This window comes from Moschus berezovskii, chromosome 22 (genome assembly GCF_049115385.1).
Source record: "Moschus berezovskii isolate FMDL1 chromosome 22, NW_MosBer_1.0, whole genome shotgun sequence".
NCBI classification, from domain to species: domain Eukaryota; kingdom Metazoa; phylum Chordata; class Mammalia; order Artiodactyla; family Moschidae; genus Moschus; species Moschus berezovskii.
In genome coordinates this window covers 13,674,383-13,690,721 of record NC_142481.1, presented here as the reverse complement: position 1 = coordinate 13,690,721, position 16,339 = coordinate 13,674,383, and the positions used below count along the sequence as shown (strand labels likewise).

The following is a 16,339-nucleotide window of genomic DNA, read 5'->3' as shown; positions in this document are numbered from 1 at the left end:
CTGCTTTTACACTTGCTTCCGGACGTCTTGGGCTTGAGAGAAAGATGCTGTACTGCTGTACTCCATACTGTACAGTATACAAAAGCATAGGCCCTTGTAGACGATGCACACAGGTGACAATGGAGGTGACAGTATACGCCAGACACATGAACTAACTTACGTGACTGGACATGTGAACAAAGGTTCGCATCTTTGAAAGTTTGCAACTTGGAGGTTCGTGTGTAGGGGACTTACTGTATTAAAAGGTGGATAGGAGGGTCCCTGCTTCCCAGAGGAGGAACCAGGCTCAGAGTGGAGAATGGCACAGCGAGGAGGGGACGGGGGACGAACCCTTCGCCACCGGGCTGCCCCTTCTTGGGAGGAAGGGGGATACAGGATTAAATCTGGCAGTTCTGGTCTGTCCCGGCTCCCCCTGCCCCAGCCTGTCTGGCCATCTGTCATGCCTGTGGTCCTCGGGGGACCTGTGTGACGGGGCTTTTTTAAACTGGAAAAGGCTGGGGAGGAGGCAGGAGGGCCATGCTAAACAGGACTGGGGGTGGGGAGGGGATGTCCCAACTACCCAGAGAGGCCTCAGCTTTAAGCTTCCAGAGTGGCCTGTAGAGAGAACCCCAGGGAGCCTGTGTGTGTGTGTGTGTTGGGGGGGGGGTAACCAACTCCTTCCTGTCCCCATGCAAAGGGGACCCCCCACCCCACAAGGCCCAGCTCAAGCCAGAGCCCTGGGCCTTGTCTCTGACACCTCTCTTCTGCCAGCTCCCCAACCCCACCCCAGCCTCCTAGGGTTTAAGAAAACACTTGTTATTCAGGAGTTTCCTAATTCTATGTCCCTCCCCTGCTCCGTACAAGCTGCAAAGCATGGCTTCAGAGATCCAGAGCCTTATTATTTATTTCTTAATGCCAGATGTTGTATTTCTCCTTCTCTGCAAGCCTTAGTATCTGGCTTGAGGCTTGGCTCTTCAGAGACCCCAGGGCTGGGGGGCACTCACCTCAATGTAATGGTCTGTGAATTCGGTCCCAAATTCCCGGCTTGCCCCAAAGTCCAGCAAGGTCACCTGGGATTGAGGGATGGTGAAAGTGACGCTGGGAGTCCACCAATGCTCCCCATTGTCTGTGGGGGTGCCAGGGCCCATCCCTCTGTTGCCCTCACACACCCCCTCCTGCCTGAGTCCCTGACAGCCGCATCCCGGGACTCCTGGCTTCTGGTCTCCACACTTAAATCCATCCCCACATGAAGCTGAAGGGACCTGGCTTTTATTTTGGGGGTTCGAGTTGTTTTTATGATAACATGTTTTAGGCACAGAAGAAAAAAAACATCCAAAGAATAAGAAAATACATGGAAAAGTAAAATCAGCGCTCACAAATCCTACTACCAATATACTCACAAATATACTACCAATCAAAGTGGGGCCTGATTCTACCTCCCCCAGTCCCTACCCTCTTTCAGGGTCACCTGAAATTATTATTTTTTCCTGAAATTCCCATGCAGGCATTGCTACATTTTCTACATACATGGGGACCTATGAACAATACATAGTCATGTTTTGCATATTTTAAAACGTCACATACATGGCATTCACGATGGTTATTCTGCAAATTCTTTGTGTTCAACATGGTTTTGCAATTCATCCCCACTGCTCTAGCTCTTTCATTCATTTTTTCCGTGCCCAGTTAAGATCCTGGTTGGATGAATACATCACATTTATCTGCTTGATGGGCACTGTGGTTATTTTGCTAGTGAATGAACACATGTGTAAGTTTCTGTGTAACAGTGGAGTTCAAACTATTGATCACAACCCACAGTAAGAAAATGCAGATTCAAAAATGAGGGGAGATAAGGATACGCATGGCTGATTCATTGTGCTCTATGGCAAAAATGGACACGTCAGTGTAAAGCAACTATTTGTTGTTTATTCGCTAAGTTGTGTCCGACTCTTTTGCGACCCCATGGGCTGTAGCCTGCCAGCCTCTTCTGTCCATGGGATTTTTCCAGGCAAGAATACTACAGTGGGTTGCCATTTCCTCCTCTAGGGGATCTTCTGAAACCCAGGGGTGGAACCCACGTCTCCTGCATTGGCAGGCGGACTCTTTACTATTGAGCCACCAGGGAAGCTCTATACTCCAATTTAAAAAAAAAAAAAGGGAAAAGAAAATCCCAATTATTCTGGGCTCCAGTGCGAATGCACACATAAATATAAACATCAAACACAAGTGTCCTGAAACAATATGATCCCTTCCACTGGCCATATAGTCTATGCCTTTAAAACAAAACAGCTTCTGAGACCCAATGAATTGATGTCAGGACTCAGACCACCGCCCTCCACTCCCACCCTGGCCCCCAAGTTGGGAAAACTGCCCTCCCTGCCATGGGAGCCTTGGGGGGATGCAGGTGTCTGTATCCTCCCTTGGGGAAAGAAGGTGGCAAGGGACAGAGGCTGGATGCAGTGGGGCCCTGTCACCCTCAGCACATGGCTCACTTGACCCTGAGGGTGCTGGAAGCTATGGAAGGGACTTGTGCTTTAGAAGGACCCCTTTGGGGATGGAACGGCACAGACCACTGTGGAAAGCTACTGAGCAACCATGCATGCCGAGAGCCTTTCAGTGCAAACTGTCACTCGCAGGCCTTTGGATGGCCTGTGTCCTTTACCAGGAAAGCTCTTTATTCCCTGCTCCTTAAATGGCTGTGCCTCTCCTGTCTTTCTGGTTTCAGCTTCCTTGGCCCCACTCACCCCAGGCAGGGTTGGCCACTTTCCCTGGCCTCCCATCAACCCTTGAGCCTCCCCCATCACTGGACCCCTCTGTGGCCTGTGCTACCCTACCAAGGTACTAACTGCAGGTCACATTGTCTGGTGATGGGGCCCTGTGTTGGGTGAGGAACTCTGGGAAGGCAAGGGTCGGAGTTGTCTTGGCATCACTGTCAAGAGTCAGTAGGTGTTAATACTTGGGATGTTCTAAATGAATGACTGGTGAGGTAATGACTCTTCTCCATTGCCACTGCCTAGCCAGAGATTTCCCAGCATCCCTTGCACCTAGATGAGTCATGTGTCCAGTTCCTATCGATGGAATGGTGAAGAGAATGATGGGTCATCTCCGGCCAAAGCAGTTAGGCAGGGGGTTACCTTCTCTACCTCTCTTTTCCCTTGCAATGGAAGGAGAGCCTTTCAAGGCCTGGGGTGTGTGTGTGGGGGGGTGCGGGGTGGCACACTCACAAAAGGGAAGGAGCCTGGGTCCCTGAATCACTGCATGGAGGAGGCTGCTCCAGCCTGCTATAATAGCTATTGGAGCTATTGTGCTGAGCTACTGACATATTGGGAAATATCTGTTATAGCAGCTGATGCACCCTGACACATCACAAGGAACCCACCTGGTGGCTGGAGGCATCATACAGGAAGTTGGCCCAGTTGGGGTCCGTCTGCATGAATCGGAACTCAAACAGCTCCCGAAGACAAAGCCTCAGGAGCTGGAAGCAGATCTGGGGTGGGGAGAAGGAGTAACAGAAATCTCAGAGTCATGCGCCCCTGTAAAGCCCTCTGAAGCCTGGAAGGGGACCATGGGTCTGACCTGCCCCGCTCAGCCAGCCCTGCCCCAGGGCAGCACCCTTCTGACTGTCCCATGAGTCCATGTACCTGGTTCCGGATGTCCTGGCTCAAGCCCTGGCACTGGTCCAGGGGGACCCCTCCAGCCAGCTCCATGCCCAGCACCCGCGTCGTGCACAGCTCCTGAATCACTGCCGGCACCCGAAAGAAGGGGTCATCTGCCAACAGCTGCCTGGGGCAGATGGGAGGGTAGGGGTGGGGACCACACTCTTCAGGCCCCTGTGGCCCTGGCTTGAGTCCTCCCCCTCCTCTGAGAAGTCTTCCATGGGAAAGTCTGTGTCTTGTCTTCCCTCCTGCCCTCTTCTTTCCTCTCTGCCCTGAGTGATGGCCAATACCTGGCTGGACTGACACCCATTCAGACATTTCCTTCACTCACTCATGCATTCATTCAACAAATATCTCTGTGCCTGCCCCTAAGTGCGGCTGGAGACCCAGGGACCACTTCCCTACCGGAAACACTTCTCTGACTTCTGGTCACCCCAGGATGAGCTCAGTGTATTAAACTCAATGAGCATTACTTTTTCTCATCAACTTATTAATTTATCTATCTGAAAAATAGTCACAGATATACAAATCTTTGAGTCCACAGTGATACTTGTCGGCCACTCCTTGGAGTCATTATTCTGAACACTGACTAATAAAGGGCATTCTTGGCGTCCATCCCTGTGTTGGATGATGCTGGGTGACAGAGCAGTAAGAGGAGCCCCAGGCATGACCCCCGGCCCCTGCCATCAGTCACAGAAGACCACATTCTAACAAACAAACAAACCAACAGTGGATTGAGATAAGCATGTTACTGTAAGATATAGGAGGCAAAGAATATGAGCAAGGCCTCTGGTTGGGGACCTGTGGGAAGGCTGGCGTTGGGGGGCGGGGGGACAGGGAGCTGGGGAAATGATGTGGGTTTTATCCTAAGAGCACTGGGAAATTCTGGGAGGGGGTGGTCTCCCCAGACCCCACACAGGAATGCTCTGCCCAGCCCACTTGACACTCTCCTTCTCCAGGTCCTACTTTGCTGTGCTTAGTCAGTCACTCAGTTATGTCTGACTCTTTGTGACCCCATGGACTGTAACCCTCTAGGCTCCTCTGTCCATGGGGATTCTCCAGACAAGAATACTGGAGTGGGTTGCAAGGCCCTTCTCCAGGGGATCTTCCCAACCCAGGGATCTAAGCCAGGTCTCCTGCGTTGACGTTGTGCTTTGGGGGCTGGTATTTTTGTGCTTGTTGATTAAATCTCTGATGTTTGAACTGCTCCTCATGCGCCAGGCTTCTGCTGAGCATTTAGTCAGCACAACAATTCCCTCTCTTTTAAAAAATATTTATTTGGTTGCGCTGGGTCTTAGTTCCAGCACACGGAACCTTTTAGCTGTGGCCTGTGAACTCTTAGATGTGGTGTGTAGGATCTAGTTTCCTGACCAGGGATCGAACCCTGGGCCCCCAACATTGGGAGCAGGGAGTCTTAGCCACTGGACCACCAGGGAAGTCCCAGCACAATTCCCCTTTATCCTCACTTTCCCTGAGGAGGATGCTCTCTTGAGGCCACCATGAGGATTAGCGCTGCTGCTGCTGCCAAGTCACTTCAGTCGTGTCCAACTCTGTGTGACCCTATAGACGGAAGCCCACCAGGCTCCCCCGTCCCTGGGATTCTCCAGGCAAGAACACTGGAGTGGGTTGCCATTTCCTTCTCCAATGTGTGAAAGTGAAAAGTGAAAGTGAAGTTGCTCAGTCGTGTCCGACCCTTAGCGACCCCATGGACTGCAGCCTACCAGGCTCCTCCATCCATGGGATTTTCTAGGCAAGAGTACTGGAGTGGCTTGCCATTGCCTTCTCCGGAGGATTAGCGCTACCCAGTCCATTAAGGGCTGACCCAGGACTGAATCCTGACTGGATCCCACATCTGAGCCGAGGCCCCTAACCACTGCCTTCTACTGCCTTCATATCTACAGAGCTGGGCTCAGTAAACATGTGGGCCACGCTTCGCACTGTGGGGGGTCTCACTGAGATGCAATTAATTGCAGTTTATCATGATGCCTCTAAGATACAACCACTGTTCCACAGAGCTGAAGTTCACTCCTTTTCAATGCTACGTGATACCATGTTGATGAATATACCATAATTTATTTATCCATCCTGCTGGAAAAGTTTGATAGATTTGGGTTGTTTCCAAATTGAGGAAACCCAAATTGAGGAAATTGAGGAAACACAAATTGTTGTCTCCAAATTGAGGAAACCCAAATTGGGTTGTTTCCAAATTGAGGAAACCCAAATTGAGATTTGGGTTGTTGAGGCTATGAGTGTTCTGGAAAAGTCTGATGGTGTGTACTGGCATAAGTGTCCCTAGAGTATTTAGCCAGGAGGGCAACTGTTGGGTTAGATATGGATTCTGAGCCTTGATGATACCAAACCATTCTCCAAAATGCTTCTATCCATTGTTCCTCCTGCCCACAGAGTATAAGGGATGCCCTGGAGCCCCTAGCTCTTTTGTTTTTAGTTTTATTTTTTGGCCACGCTGTGAGGCACATGGGATCTTAGTTCCCTGACCAGGAATTGAACCTGTGCCCCTGCATTGTAAGGGCAGAATCTTAGGGACTGGACCACCAGGGAAGTCCCTGTTGTCCCCAACTCTTGACACACACAGATAGCTTCATCTCTGTTAGTCCAGTGGGTGTGACAGTATCTCGTGTGACTGAGTGCCTGTTGACAAGTCTGTCTCCTGCATCGGACTGCAGTGGTTCAGTGTCCCACTTGACAGATGAGAAAGTAGAGACATTTAGAGAGAGGAATCTAGAATGCTCACAGAGGACACAGGGTGTGAATGGAGTAATGAGTGAAGGGCTGGATGGATGATCAAATGAATGAAGAGAGAAACAGTCTGCCAGCCCCACCTCAGGGCTCCAGCTGCCCTCTCAACTGTGAAGGAATCTGGAGGGCAGAAGGGGGCCTCCAGGGGCCTGTGTGTGTTAGTCACTCAGTTGTGTCCAACTCTTCGCGACCCCATGGACTATAGCCCGCCAGGCCCCTCTATCCTTGGGATTTCCCAAGCAAGAATACTGGAGTGGGTAGCATTCCCTTCTCCAGGCGATCTTCCCCACCAAGGGATTAGACCCGGGTCTCCTGCATTGCAGGCAGATTCTTTACTGCCTGAGCCACCAGGGAAGCCCATCCAGGGGCCTGTAGGGGGGTCAGCTCACCTGAAGTTCTGGGCACAGGCCGCCTCACGACGATAGTCACACTCCCACGCCAGCTCCCGCTGCAAGGCCTGCAGGCTCTGCTCAGCAAAGAGGCCTGGGGGTGGGGAGTGGGGGTGGGGGGCAGGGGGGGTGCAGCCATGTCAGGCAGGGAAGGCCACAGCCTGCCTCCTGCCCCCTGCCTGACCCCTCAGGGATGTCTTCTCTTGCCAGTCATGTCTGTCACTCTGTCTCCCCAGCCCTCAGCCCTTCTGCTCCATGTCTTTCACCCACACGGTCTGGGCACACACTCCCCTCAGCCCTTCACACAGCTGTGGGCTCTGTGGAAGCCTCTCGGCTGGGGTCTCTTTCCTAGGCACGCACACTGATCCTTAGGCCCCTTTGACAGTCACATCTGCCACCTATTCTCTGTCCTTTTTGACCACACTGCACACACCATGGCGTGTGGGATCTTAGTTCCCCGACTAGGGATTGAACCTGTGCCCCCTGCAGTGGAAGCGCAGAGTCTTCACCACTGGATGGCCAGGGAAGTCCCCCTCTGTCCCTATTTTTTACTCTCTCATGCTGCTTCCAGTGTCTCTGAAGCTTCCTTCTGGGCCTGACTCTGTCATTCTTGCTCTCCCCCCTCCCTCTCTCACACACTCTGCTCCATCTCCCTCAGGCGTCCTCTCACATACTGGAACACACTCGAGGTCCCACTGACACCCACTCCTGTTTCTGTGGCCTCCTGTCCCACTCTGCACATCCCGTGTGTCAGTTTCTGGATTTCTGTCTGGGCTTCTGTCTCTCAGGACCTCTGTTGGCATGTCTAAGCTTGCCTCTGTCACACGCCTGTACCCTGGTCTCTCCCCACCTTGGTGTCCCTTCATTCTATCTCAAACACCCAGACTTGGGTGCTCACTCGGGCTCACACACGTGAAACACCCTGCCCTGAGCTGCTGGCCAGCCCCTGCTGTGTCCAGCCGCCCCCCACTTTATCCCTGCAGGGTGCTACCCGCCACAGTCGGGGTTGGGGTGAGGGGGTTACTGCGTGCCTCACCCTCCGGCAGGGCCACGCTCATCTTGAGCACCGCCAGCAGGTTCTGGACATCACTCTGGATGCTCTGGGCAACGCCTGGGTACTGGAGGGGAGGAGGGAGGGAGGATGTGAGTCCCCTCCGGGGTGGCCAGGTGCCCACCCCACTCCCACCCTGCTTCCCCTCTCACCTGGATCTTCACGGCCACCTCTGTGCCGTCCCTCAGCACGCCCTGGTGCACCTGCCCAATGGAGGCAGCTGCAAAGGGCACCTCCTCCAGAGAGGCCACCTTGGCCTGCCAGTTCCCGCCAAGCTCCTCTTCGAGAACTCTCTGGGGAGAGTGGTCATGACACTCGTCATCATGGTTTCAGGCAGTTGGGTCCATGCCCTGTGCTGAGCGCTTCACATGTTAATAACTCCACTCACCACATGCAAGGCCTTGGGCCAAGTTCTTGGCTGCTACCCCACTTTACAGATGAGGAAACTGAGGCTCAGAGAGAGGCCTCCTGGCCCGAGGTGATGAGCCAGGCGCTGACAGACTGGAAGGCCCATAATCCTGAGGCTGTGCGGGCTGCTGTGGGGAATGCTATTATGTATAGTTAATCTGCCTGCAACGTGGGAGACCCAGGTTTGATCAGTGGGTCAGGAAGATCCCCTGGAGAAGGGAATGGCAACATACTCCAGTATTCTTACCTGGAGAATTCCATGGACAGAGGAGCCTGGCCAGCTACAATCTATGGGGTCACAAGAGTCGGATACAACTGAGCAACTAACACTTCTTCACTTCAAGATTGATAATTGTCCTCAATTATACCCATATACTGTATTATTAACCCTATAGTTAACATGATAAAAAAAGAGCTAAAATTACAGAGCTCTTCCTGTGGGCTGGGCCCTGTGCAGAGTGGCTCGGAGGTGGGCAGTAATCGCCCAGGGTCATATGGAGAGGGAGAGAACAGCAGTCAGAAGGCTAGCAGCTGGATCCTGGACTCCACACACTTGCCCCAGTGATTAGAAGAGCTCATGTCCTGGGCAGTTACTCAGTGCCAGGCGCTATGCCAACCTATTTACAGACATGCTCTCCTTTAATTAAAAAAACGGTAATAAGAACAGCTAACATTTGCATGTCACTTGTGGTGTGACAGGGGCCCTTCCAGGTGCTTTGCACACACTGGTTTCTGTAACCCCATGATGTGGGCGTTGTTAGAACTACCACCAATCATAGATGAGGTCAATGAAGCAGAAAGGGCAGGCCACGTGTCTGACCGCACAGGTAGCAAGTGGCAGAGCTGGGGTTTGAGCTCCCAAAGTCTGGCCTCTGACCACAGTGCTTCACAGCCTCTTTCACAGCCCTGACAGAGCCCTGAGCCTGCCAGGAACCGGACGAAGTGCTCTGTGCCTTTTTCTCACTGACTCATCACCACAATCCTCCGAGATGTGGGCTTTAGTGATTCCCATTTAACGAATGGGAACACTGAGTCAGACAGGGAGCCGAGCCATGAAGCCAGGCGGGCCAGGCAGGTGGGGCAGGCCTCCCTCACCAGGCTTTCCCACTCGGAGCACTCACCAGCATCTGCCAGCGTGGCATGAAGTCGGCGCTCTGGCGGACCCGCTCGAAGATGCGCTGCAGCTGGGGGCTGATGAAGCTGTTGTCTTGGGAGACAGCAGGGAGAGGGAAGCCAGTGAGAGGGGAGGCCACGAGGGGCCCTGTGGGAATATCTGAAGCCGGGGCTTGGTGGTAGGTGGGGTGGGGTAAGGCTGAGGTCAGGGGTCAGGAGTCAAAAGTCATCATGCTGCTGTACCCTGGATGCTGAGCATTTGGCCAACCTTGAGGGCGGCCCCCCGAACTGTACACAAGGTCTGCACGATCCTCTCGGCGTTGGCCTCAGACAGGAAAAGGCTGGAGCCTGGCTGGGAGCCTCCCTCTGGGGTGGAGAGAATCATTGTTAATACGGCAACCACAAAAAAAGATCATTATGACACCACCGCACAGACACTAGAATGGCTAAAACAAAGACGACAATACCAAGTGTTGACAAAGATGTGAAACGTGGGAACGCCAACACTACTGATGACTGTGCCATGGCCCAATCCCGTTGGGAAACAGTTGGGAAGTTTCCACTGAAGCATACAATTGTACCCAACTTCCCTCTGAGGTATATCCCCAAGAGAAATGCATAAATGTGTCCACCAACAGATGCCCCAAGAAGGTTCAGGGCAACACTGTTCTAACAGTCTCAAAATGGAAACCACCCAAAGGACCATCAATAGAACCAACAAAGGGACTGTGAGAGAGTCACAGGGTGATGAGAACAGTGTTGAATAAACAACCTATGACAGCTTACAGTAACACAGATGCACCTCTTAAACAGCATGCTGAGCGAAAAAAGCCAGATACACATGACGATACACTGTCTGATGCTATGGGTGTAAGGAGCAAAAACAGACACAACTAATCCTGAGGGTCAGAAGCCAAGACAGTGGGGACCCCTGATGTGGGGAGAACGTGCCAGAATGGGTACAGAAGAGCTTCTGGAGAACCAGGGCAGAAATTCTCCAAGTGTGGTCTGGGGGCCCTGAGACCCTCTAGGAGAGTCTGTGAGAACAGAACTTTCATAATTATATCAATACATTATTCGCCCTTTTTTTACCCTTATTAGCCTATAAATGTTCAGTGGAGTTTTCCAGAAGTTCTGTGACTTGTGATACTGTAATTGCTCTGATGACAGATGGAGTGAGTGTGTGTATTCTTGTTTACAACATTTTTCAGTTTTTAAATTTCAATTATTTTTTTGGCAAAACTGTGCCAAAAAAAATGGGGTCTTAGTTCACCGACCAGGAATTGAACCCAGGCCATTGGTGGTGAAAGCTCAGTCATAACCACTGGACTACCAGGGAATCTTCCCAAATTTTTCAGTTTTAATCTCCAATACAGCACATATAGTAAATATAACCCACATAAACAAGTTCCTGGGGTTCTCATTCTGTTCTTTAAAGGTTTTATTGAGATGTAATTCACACATGATATAATTTACCCATTTAAAGCACACAGTTCAGTGACTTCTAGTATTTTTAGTTGTGCAACTACCACCATGATCAATTACAGAACATTTTCCTCACCCCCAAAAGGACACCCATACCTATTAGCAGTTGTTGTTTAGTCCCTAAGTCATGTCTGACTCTTTTATGATCGCATGGACTGTAGCCTGCCAGGCTCCTCTGTCCATGGGATCTTATAGGCAAGGATACTGGAGTGGGGTGCCATTTCCTTCTTCAGGGTGTCTTCCCAAGGATCGAACCCGTGGCTCTTGCATTGGCAGGTGGATTCTTTACCACTGGGCCACCAGGGAAGCCTGTGAGCAGTTACCCTCTCCCATTTCCCTCATCCACCTGCCCTTGAGTCCCTGGAAACCACTAATCTACTTTCTATCTCTGTAGATTTCCCTCCTCTGGACATTTTAGATAAATGGAATCATAAAATATGTGGCCTTTTGTGTCTGGCTTCTGTCACTTAGGATAGTGTTTCAAGATTCAACCACACAATAGCATGGATCAGTCCTTCATTACTTTTCATGGCTGAATAAAATCCCATTGTATGGATATAACACATTTGGTCTATCCATTCCTCAGTTTTAAAGGTGTAAATGGATCTTAAGATTAAAAAGTTTGAGAACTGCTTGTTTTAGGGTTTTTTGATATGGGTGCACAGATGCGTCCACTTTGTGAAAACGACCCATGCTGTACAATTAGATGTGTGTGGTTCTATATGCAAATTCTATTATTCAATAAAGTGTTTACTAAGCTTTTATTTATTTCATAACAGTTATTGAGCTCTTTATTGAAGGCTCACCTTGTGCCAGGTAGAATTTTAAGTGTTCCTATGGATTCTTTGGCTGAATCTCTACAATCACCCCAGGAAGTAAGGAAAACCAATGCCTTAAATTTCAAGGTGAGGAAGCCAGAGATTCAGAAAGGTACCTTGCCTGGCTCTAGGTCACACAGCACAGAAGTGGCAGAGCAGGTTGTAAATTCAGTCTGGCCTTACCTTAAAGCCAGGCTGTTCCACCACCTACTGCCAACTTTTTGCTTTGAAAAAGATCCAAACAGACAGAAAGGATGCATTCATCCTGTGAATACCTACACACCCGATTCAAAGTTTTGACATGCTCCTTCACCCACTTTAACTGTACCCAGATACTGACCATTATTTTTGCTGACTGATCTGCACTCAACCTGTGCTAACAATAAGAATAATCCCCTACACAATCACCATGCCAAAATCACATCCAAGAAAATTAACACTTGGACTGCCCTGATGGTCCAGTGGCTAAGACTCCGTGCTTCCAATGTAGGGGGCATGGGTTCGATCCCTGGTCAGGGAAGTTCCACATGCCACGTGGCAAAAAAATACAAAATTAAAATAATAAGAGTTAATAAACTTGACATTAAAAAGAAAGAAAATTAAAAAAAATAAAAATAAAAAAATAAAAAGAAAGAAAATTAACACTAATTCTCAAGTATCTACTATCCAGTCATATTCTGATTTTCCCAATTGTCCCCCAAAGTCTTTTATAGTCATTTTTTTTCAAACATTCAATCATGGCTCACACATTCCCTTTGTCAATTATTATCTCTCTAGTCTCTTTTTTCATTTAGAATATCCACCACTGTTTTTGTTTCAAGACATTGACCTGCTGGGGAATCATACCCACAGATGCTGATCTCTACACTGCCCAGTCCATCTCTATTGGCCGCAGACCCTCAGCAGCTCTCCTATTTTTGTACTTCCTCTTCTGCTTACAGTTAGGAACTGCACTGTGGATGGCTGACATTTTTTTCCCCCCATGACCTGCTTCTACCCATCACCACCCTGACAGCAGCTTCACCTGCTCTGAGCATTACACCATGACCCAAAGAGGTGGCTATATCATCATCGGCTCCATTCTCTGTATGAGGAAACTGGGGCTCAGAGAGGTGAAACCACTTGCCCCAGGACACACAGCAAGGCCAGGGTGTGGACCCAGGCACGTGGCTCACTTACCTGACTGTACACCTCCTCCGGGCAGCGACTTCTTGGCCACCTCAGCCAGTGCTCCCAGCCCCAAGCTCACAGCCAGTCCTAGAGAAGGGAGAGGGGGCCCTGAGTGCTCGCTTGCCCTGGGGTGAGCTCCTTCCCCACCCCCTCCCCACCTCCCTGAGCCTCTTTCCTCTCTGCATCCCTCTGTCTCTAAATCACTCTCACTGTCTCCCTGCTTGAGGTTCCCGTGCAGGTGAAGCTACCTCTGTTTCCATCCCTCTCTCCTTGTCTCTGTCTCCCAGGACAGTGTTTCTCACCCCTGGCTGCACCCAGAGTCACGTGAGGAGCTTTTGTAAATACGATGCCCAGGCCCCACCACTGAGGTTCTGGTTAAACTGGCCTGAGACGAGCCCTCGGCATAGGGGATCTTAGTTTCCGACCAGGGATCGAACGCAAGTCCCCTGCTTTGGATTCTTAACCACTGGACCACCAGAGAAGTCCCTAGTGCTTTTTATCTTTTTTTTTAAGATTTTTTTGACGTGGACGAGTTTTAAAGTCTTTATTGAATTTGTTACAATATTGCTCCTGTTTTATGTTTCAGGTTTTTGTGCCACAAGGCATGTGGGATCTTAGCTTGCTGACCAGGGATTGAACCCGAGCTTTCTGCATTGGAAGGCAAAGTGCTGACCACTGGATCACTGGGGAAGTCCCTCAGAATTCTTTTTCTTCTAGGCATCCATCCCAGATGATTCTAGTGTACAGCCAAGAGTAAGACGGCCTGGAAACAATCCCCTTCTCCCCCCAGGTCGCTGTCTTCCTATGACTCCTCTTTCTCTTCTTCATGCTCACCTCTCCTTTTCTAAGTCAGTTTCTTCTCCATCTCTGCCCTTCCCTCCACCCAGTATGTCTCTCTAGGCCTCCTCTCAGTTCCTCCTTTTGATGTTATCTCTTCAGCTCTGATTTCCTCTGCTTCCTCTGTCTCCTTGTCCTCATAGACATATTAAGTCACTCTGCCTCTTGTACTCTCATCATTTCCATAAATAATCGTAGTTTGAATTTTCTGAGCACTTTCTCCATGCCAAAAACCATTCCCAGGGCCTTTATACAGACTCATTTTGTCCTCACACTCTCATGAGAGAAATTTTACAGAAACATTTCCATTCTACAGAAAAGGAAATCGAGGCTCAGAGAAGTAACTTATCCAGGCTCACAAAGTGAGGATGCATAAGAATCACCCCCTTGAACCCCAGGCAGCCTGGTGCCAAAACTCTAAGCAGTGCATTTGACTCCTTCTTTACACTGTGAATCAGTATCTTTAAAACCTGAACTATGATTCACAGTCAAGAAGACATTTGCATTATAACCGATAGAGACCAGTGATACATAATGTTTCATGAAACAAGACTTCTCCCTGACTCTACAACTGCACTCATATTTTCCATTCTTCTTTTAAATGCTGGTTGCAACCTACTAAACTACTTCATGCAGGTTGTGACCTGAAGTCTGAATAATCCTGGTGCAGGACCCAGGGTTTAGTCCTGTTTACCTCCCTTAGCCTCCACTTCCTCTATAGAATGGAAACCAACACTCACTGATTCACTGCAGAGGCCACGTGGAAGGGGCCCTGCACATTCCAGGCTCTCAATAAACATAACATTCCTCTCTGTTTCTCTTGGTTTTACAGGCCTTTGCCTTCATTCTCTTTCCGTCTCTCCCTCCTGTCTCTCTGATTCACTCTCTTGCTCCATTCTGTAAATGTCACCTCTTCTGATCTAGGTCAGTCTCCCACAGTCACACCTACCCCCAAAGTTGGCCAAGCGGCTGATGCGGGAGGCGGGCACCTTGCGTTCTCGAGAACGGTCACTCAGCTGGGAAGTGGGGAGAAGGTCTGAGCGGGAAAAGATGGACAGAGCACCCAGGCAGTCCGACCAACCTGCCACCACACCCTTCCCCAAGCTCGGGAGGCCAGTTGCCTTCATGGGGGTGTTGCTGAGTGGTACGCAATGATACCTGGGGCTGGGGCGTCTTCCTGATCCGGGCCTCCCGGGCCTTGCGAATGTCCTCCTCACCCAGGCCCCTGCCAGGCCCATCTTGATGAAGTTTTTGGGCCCAAGAACTCCCACATGGCCCCTGCAAGAGACGTGAACACTGGTAAGGAGTGGAGGACATGGTATCTGCCTGGCCCTTTTAGACCCCTCCCTGTCCTTTGGCCCCCTGAAGCCTCCTTCAGCCTCTTCCCCTTGGAAACCCCTCCCCAGCCTCTTACCCAGCAGCGGGGCCCCGGCCCCAGGGCCCCACAAGGCAGACCAATAGTCCGGCCCAGCTGTCCATAGGTCGCACGCAGTAGGCCCCCTACCTCCTGCCACATTGTCTGGGGGAGAAGAGGAGGGACAATATGGGTAGGAGTTGTGGGACTGATCTCATCTTTGCCTCACGTTCCCCCGTGAGTACCCTAAGACTCCCACCCGCCAAAGACGTCCTTCCCTGTTAATAGGCCCCCAGTTTCTCCTGCTTCCCTCTCTCATTGCTAAGAACCCACAGCTCTTCCCGCGCACCTCTCCAAACCACTTTCCCCAGTCCCATCTCCGCCGTTGCTAGGGTCCTCCCCCGTTGCTAGACACCCACAGATTCTCCAGGGCTACCTCTCCACTGCTCTGAGTACCCCCTCGTAGCTAGGCATTGCCTTCCTCTCTGTTGCTAGGCACCCACAATTCCTCCTGTCTTCCCCCCATCCCGTTACTGGGCACCTCCCCTGGTTGCTAAGCACCCACCCCCTGGCTCGAGGTCAGCTACGCGCCGGGGGCCTCTTGCGCTTCCGGGAGTCTCCTCACGCCCGCCCCGTCCGGTCAGCTAGCCAATGACAGAGGAGCAGGTCACTGACTGGCACAAAATACGCCCCGCTGTGCGTGACGGGGCGGGGCCTAAGGGTGGTTAGGGGCACTACAGGAGCTCACACGTGCCATTTTATGCCCTTCCACTCACCTCAAGGAACTTTGTACGCAGCAGACCTTTCAGTTTCTTACACGTCTTTTTTGCAAACTTTCCCCTCGTGTAGAAACTCGCTTCTCCCTTGCGTGAACATTTTGTCAACCTCTTATTTGTACTCCCACTAGGTTCAACGCATCTCTCCTTTGAACACATGTCCCCAGCAAACATTTCCCTTGCCCATGGAGCCCCTCCACTTTGCAAGTTCACCCTCTGTTTCAAATAGCCGTATCCTAGTACCCAGCCTCCTCCCTTGCACAGAAAATTTCCCTTCCTTGCTCAGCAACTTCCCGCCGCCACCCGCTCGCCCCATCCCTCCGCCCCCCCCCGCCCCGCCCCACGTGAAAACTCCCTCACATTCAGCCCTTTGCACACTGGGCCCCCGTTCCCCATACACCCTGCTCTCTCGGCTCCCCACCCACCTGCAGGATGGTGTGAGTGGGAGCCCTTTGTTTCCTGTAGGCTTGACATTTCCCAGAACACACTCAGTCAAGATTCCCTGTGCTGACTCAGGAACCCCGGCATCCCAGAAAACCATCTCCC

At 51.0% G+C, this 16,339-nt stretch overlaps 1 protein-coding gene and 1 long non-coding RNA gene across 6 annotated transcripts in view; one reads left to right on the top strand and one right to left on the bottom strand.

Moving 5' to 3' along the window:
- The window catches only part of LOC148774353 (uncharacterized), a 20,632-nt gene extending 17,212 nt beyond the window's left edge, over positions 1 to 3,420 (top strand). Inside the window, exon 3 of the long non-coding RNA XR_016035979.1 lies at positions 3,323 to 3,420. This is a non-coding gene — a long non-coding RNA (uncharacterized LOC148774353). The remainder of the gene's footprint in view (positions 1 to 3,322) is intronic.
- The window catches only part of COQ8B (coenzyme Q8B), an 18,770-nt gene extending 2,431 nt beyond the window's left edge, over positions 1 to 16,339 (bottom strand). Inside the window, exons 1-13 of one of the 5 annotated variants that reach the window (XM_055412123.2) lie at positions 16,219 to 16,339; positions 15,078 to 15,182; positions 14,822 to 14,941; positions 14,613 to 14,679; positions 12,836 to 12,913; positions 9,597 to 9,719; positions 9,362 to 9,447; positions 7,985 to 8,125; positions 7,818 to 7,899; positions 6,782 to 6,875; positions 3,621 to 3,762; positions 3,359 to 3,466; positions 984 to 1,049 (exon numbers count right to left, since the gene is read on the bottom strand). In XM_055412123.2, coding sequence (XP_055268098.2) covers positions 984 to 1,049; positions 3,359 to 3,466; positions 3,621 to 3,762; positions 6,782 to 6,875; positions 7,818 to 7,899; positions 7,985 to 8,125; positions 9,362 to 9,447; positions 9,597 to 9,719; positions 12,836 to 12,913; positions 14,613 to 14,679; positions 14,822 to 14,941; positions 15,078 to 15,179 — 1,209 coding nt within the window. In that variant the 5' untranslated portion in view covers positions 15,180 to 15,182; positions 16,219 to 16,339. The other 4 variants (XM_088830950.1, XM_055412119.2, XM_055412120.2 and 1 more) reach the window with 4 other exon arrangements.